Here is a 4427-nt window from a genome sequence, read left to right as displayed (position 1 = left end):
TTCTGATGGTTCTTAACTCTCCATCTTTACGTCTGGGGTGTTTCCAGGGGGGCTGCATCCCCCCCTTGCAGCCCAGGACATGGGGCAGGCGGGGGAGACGACTCAACCTCAGGCACCGGCAGGTCCTGTTGGAGGGAGAGCAGCAGAGAGAGGGGGGCTATGAACCCACATCCCCAGCCCCACGGCGCCTCGTCAGCGACAGACACTGAGCAACGACCCACCGTCCCCTCAGGCCTGGCAGAAAGAGCAATTCCAGCTGGTGAAACGCCCCCTCGTCTGCAAACAGCGAATCCCCTCCACCTGCCCGAGAGCCAGGCCCAGCCTGTGCCAGGGCACAGGAAACCCTCACGCTCTGGCTGGTTTCTAAGCCAGTCTGGCCCCTTCCTGGGAGAGGGGCAAGCAACTGGGCACAAGACAGAGGGATTCTCTGGTTGGGGCTAGACCGGAGGGCAGATGGGACACTCCCCTCCCCGAGCCAGGGAAAGAACCCAGGAGTCCTGGTTTCCAGCCCCACTGATCTACCCACTCAACCCTCCCAGAGCAGGGCTAGGACCCAGCCATCCTGAGGCATGGTTTCCTGCCATACCCACTGGGCAATGCTGTCTCCCATCCACAGCTGCAGACCTTTCCCATGGAGCTCTTCGCCACTGTGCCCCAGCGCTCCAGGGGCTCTGACACTTAGTGCCCACACCAGCCCAACACAGATCAGGTGATAGACAGACAGTAACGACACACGGGGAAGCTCCCCCATAGCTGAGATGCAGCCAGCTCTGGGGTGGAGCAGCTGTGGAACAGCCGCACATAACATGGTACAGGGATGACGAGTGCTGCATTGGGGTCAGCCCTGGCTCTGAAGGGTGAGCACTCCCTGCCAAGCCCCCCCCCCCCCCCCCCGATTTTTCTTTGTATCCCAAGTTTTATTTCTGTTGGGCTGAGATTACCGTCACCATTGTGCTAGGCGCTGCACAGATTCCCGATTGAAATCAGGGACCCAACAATTTCTGCCCCTTGGAGCTCCCAGTCTCCATAGACCAAAGGCAAAGGGGAAACTGAGGTACAGAGCACGGCATGGAACATTTCCAAATGATCCAGAGCCCAGGATGGGGGCACAGCACTGCTCTGCGCCCTCCCCACCCAGCATTGCACGGGTCTCTACCCGGAGCCTATCTCCATGGGACTCGCTGGACATGGCTCCAGAGTGCAGCAGGAGCCCCAGAAGTCAGTAAATGGTATCCGTGTCCCTGCCAATGCGGGACGCAATGAGGATAACAACCTACTACTCTCCCCCCAAGGAACGGATGACACCGTCCCAGCTCCGATGTGCCCCGCTCCCGCACCTCAACTTCTTTCAGCAGGTCACGGTCGCCCGAGCTGAAGCCAGCAGAGACCAGACTTGTAGCCAACCCTGTAATGAACTGAAGTTTTATTAACGAGGAAGAATAAACGAGGGAGTAATTTACCCGGCTAGCGCAGGTCCACACACACGCACAAATGAGAGACAGTCGTAGGGTACAGACGAGGCTGGGACACGCAAGCTCCATGTGTCCCATAAAGCTAACCCCGGCTAAACCGCTGGGCACCCGGGGCCTCCGCTTGGACATCTTCACCCGCACCGCGCTGACGCAGCGGAGGGGTACAATTGGATTCCTTTCCCCCAGCATTCAAACCGAGGGGACAGGCGTTGGTGGGGGGCCGATGACACAGACGCATTCAGCATCGTCTCGTGTCCACCCATGCCTGGGGCCCTGGTTTGCTGGGAAGGAGAGACCCGCTCCTTGTGGGGAGTTAATGTTTCACCCCGGGCCATGTTTATCCCCTGGCGGGGGGGGGGGGGGGGGCGGGTTCCCAAACTTAGCAAACATTTTTATAGCCACAGAGCAAACGCCGAGCCACGATACCGCGGGGCAGCGATAGCGTCAGACAGATAAACACCTGCAGCGGCCTGGAGCCGCGCCAGGAACTCGAAACACCAGATGCGAGCTGTTTGCTGTTTGAACGATGCTCCGTACCCAGGGAGCCCAGGGTCCCAGGGAGCCAGGCCGCTTTCCGTGGGTCCCAGGGAGAGCCAGCGGGTCCTGGAATAAGCCAGCACCCGGCTCGCCAGCATCACAAGGACGATATAGTCTGGATTAGTCCAAAGGTTTTACAGGTCTGTATTTTGACCATGCCCCATTCCCTGCTCTCCCCGTCCCCTGCCCAGGGACGCCAAGTCTCACACCCTCTGGGAGCGCCGCCCCCGCCCCATCAGCCTCCTCAGAGCCCCCTGGACGTCCTTGTTGCGCAGGCTATAGACGAAGGGGTTGGAGGCCGGGGTGATGACGGTGTACATGATGGAGAAGACCACCCCCTTGGGGGCCGAGTAGCTGGCCCCGGGCTGGAAGTAGACCCCGACGATGGCCCCGTAGAACAAAGCCACCATGGTGAGGTGGGAGCCGCAGGTGGAGAAGGCCCGGCGCCGCTCCGAGGCTGGCCGCCCCAGCACGACCCAGCCGATGCGGGCATACGTGGCCGCTATGAAGAGGAACGGCCCCAGGATGACCAGGCCGCCCTCGAAGAAGATGGCGGCCTCGTTGACCTGCGTGGACGAGCACGAGAGTCCCAGGAGGGGCTGGTGGTCGCAGAAGAAATGGGGCAGCCGGTTCTCACCCCGGTAGCTGAGCCGCAGCAGCAGCCCGGCGTGGAGGGCGGAATGGAGGGCGGCCAGCCCGAGGCAGGAGGCCACCAGGCGCCGGCAGACCCGGGGGCTCATCACGGCGGGGTAGCGGAGCGGGTCGCAGATGGCCACGTAGCGGTCCAGCGCCATGGCCGCCAAGAGCAGGGTGTCGGAGACGCCAAAGACGTAGAAGAAGAAAAACTGGGCCAGGCAGGCGTGGAAGGGCACGGCCCGGTGGCCGGAGAGGGCTTGCACCATGGTCTGGGGCACGATGACCGAGATCAGGGCCGCGTCCACCACCGAGAGGCTGCGCAGCAGGAAGTACATGGGGCTGTGGAGCCGGGGGTCCAGGGTGATGAGAGCCACCATCAGGGAGTTGCCCAGAACGCCAGCCACGTACAGCGGGAGGAAGAGGAGGACGAGGAAGGGCTGAGGGCCTGGGCGGGATGACAGGCCCAGCAGGATGAATTCGGAGATTTCGGTGCCATTCTCGCAAGCCATGGGGCTGTGGGGAGAAGGCAGGGCAGCCGGGTCAACCATGAGGGAGCAGAACCCAGGAGTCCTGGCTCCCAGCCCCCCGCTCTACCCCGCCAGACCCCACTGCCTTCCCGGAGCTGGGGAGAGAACCCAGGAGTCCTGGCTCCCAGCCCTCACACACAATCAGACCCTGGGAGTCTGTTTCGAGGTTTGGAAAAGGTTCTGGAGCCAAGGGGTGGAGGGGTTCAGGGCTGGGAGCCAGGACTCCTGGGTTCTTGCCCCAGCTGTAGGAGAGGAGTGGGGTCTAGTGGTTAGAGGAGGGCGGGGGCTGAGTGTCAGGACTCTCCCAGGCATCCTGGCACTGGCCTACATTGCTGCTGCTGCCCCCTGGGCCTGGTGTGGGGGGAGAGGTGTGTCTGTATGCACGTCGCTCTTGACCCGGGGTCCGTCTGTCCTGGTGTCCCAGCTGAGAGATGTAGGGTTGTCCATGTGTGTCACTTGGCCAGGGCTGTCTGCTGTCTGTGTGTGGGGGGTGGGGAGGGGTGTCCATCGGTCCATCCACCTGTCTGTCTGTCCCGTAGGAGGCCTGCTCTACCCCTTCCTGCTGGTCTACGACCTGAAGCCATTCAAGTTGCAGGGGCAGGTGTTTGCCAAGGAGTTGCCTGTCACAGCCTGGGTGGCGTGACCGAGCACTAGATCAGTGGCTCCAAAGTGAGATGGGAGTGGGGTCTAGTGGTTAGAGTGGCGGGTTGGGAGCCAGGATACCTGGGTTCGGGCGGGGAGCAGTGTCTAATGGTTAGATTAGGGAGGTTGGGAGCCAGGACTCCTGGGTTATCTCCCCAGCTCTGCCACATTTCAGGCTGTCGCTGCCTTTGCACCACAGCTGAGGTCACATTCCCCTGATCTGTTGTGGGGATGTGCTGGGCTCCCAGCACTTGGGGTCATTTCCCCTTTTTCTGCCAGGATTGGGGAGTTACAGAGACGGAGACCTAGGAAGTGGGGCCCGAGGGATGCCTGGGATCTGCCAAACAAACAACCTCCACCCCTCCCCCAATACAGCCACACACACAACCTACAAACACCACGCATGCGCACACCTCTGCGCAAACACAGACACACACACCGTGTAACAACACGTATACACACACGTATACAAACACAACACACCCCACGCCAGAGCATTTCAGAAAGCCAAATTTCCATTCGGGGGCAATGACCCACATTCGTTTGCTCCCCAAGGGAGAAGGAAAAGGCCTTGCCCGTGAAATGGAAATTCGGGAAAAAAGTCAGCTTGGAA

The 4427-nt window shown here is 61.1% G+C and overlaps 1 protein-coding gene across 1 annotated transcript; it reads right to left on the bottom strand.

Annotated features, from left to right (window-relative positions):
• Positions 1-2212: 2212 nt before the first annotated feature.
• On the bottom strand, positions 2213-3297 carry LOC137155943 (olfactory receptor 1B1-like). The gene has a single exon (XM_067552419.1). It carries the CDS (start codon positions 3191-3193, stop codon positions 2213-2215), a length of 981 nt encoding a protein of 326 aa, XP_067408520.1. The 5' UTR covers positions 3194-3297.
• Positions 3298-4427: the final 1130 nt, after the last annotated feature.

The sequence above is a fragment of the Emydura macquarii genome, unplaced genomic scaffold, assembly GCF_026122565.2.
Source record: "Emydura macquarii macquarii isolate MOO-44397 ecotype Brisbane River unplaced genomic scaffold, CSIRO-AGI_Emac_v2 contig_1386, whole genome shotgun sequence".
NCBI lineage: Eukaryota > Metazoa > Chordata > Testudines > Chelidae > Emydura > Emydura macquarii.
This window is presented reverse-complemented; position numbering and strand designations above follow the sequence as displayed.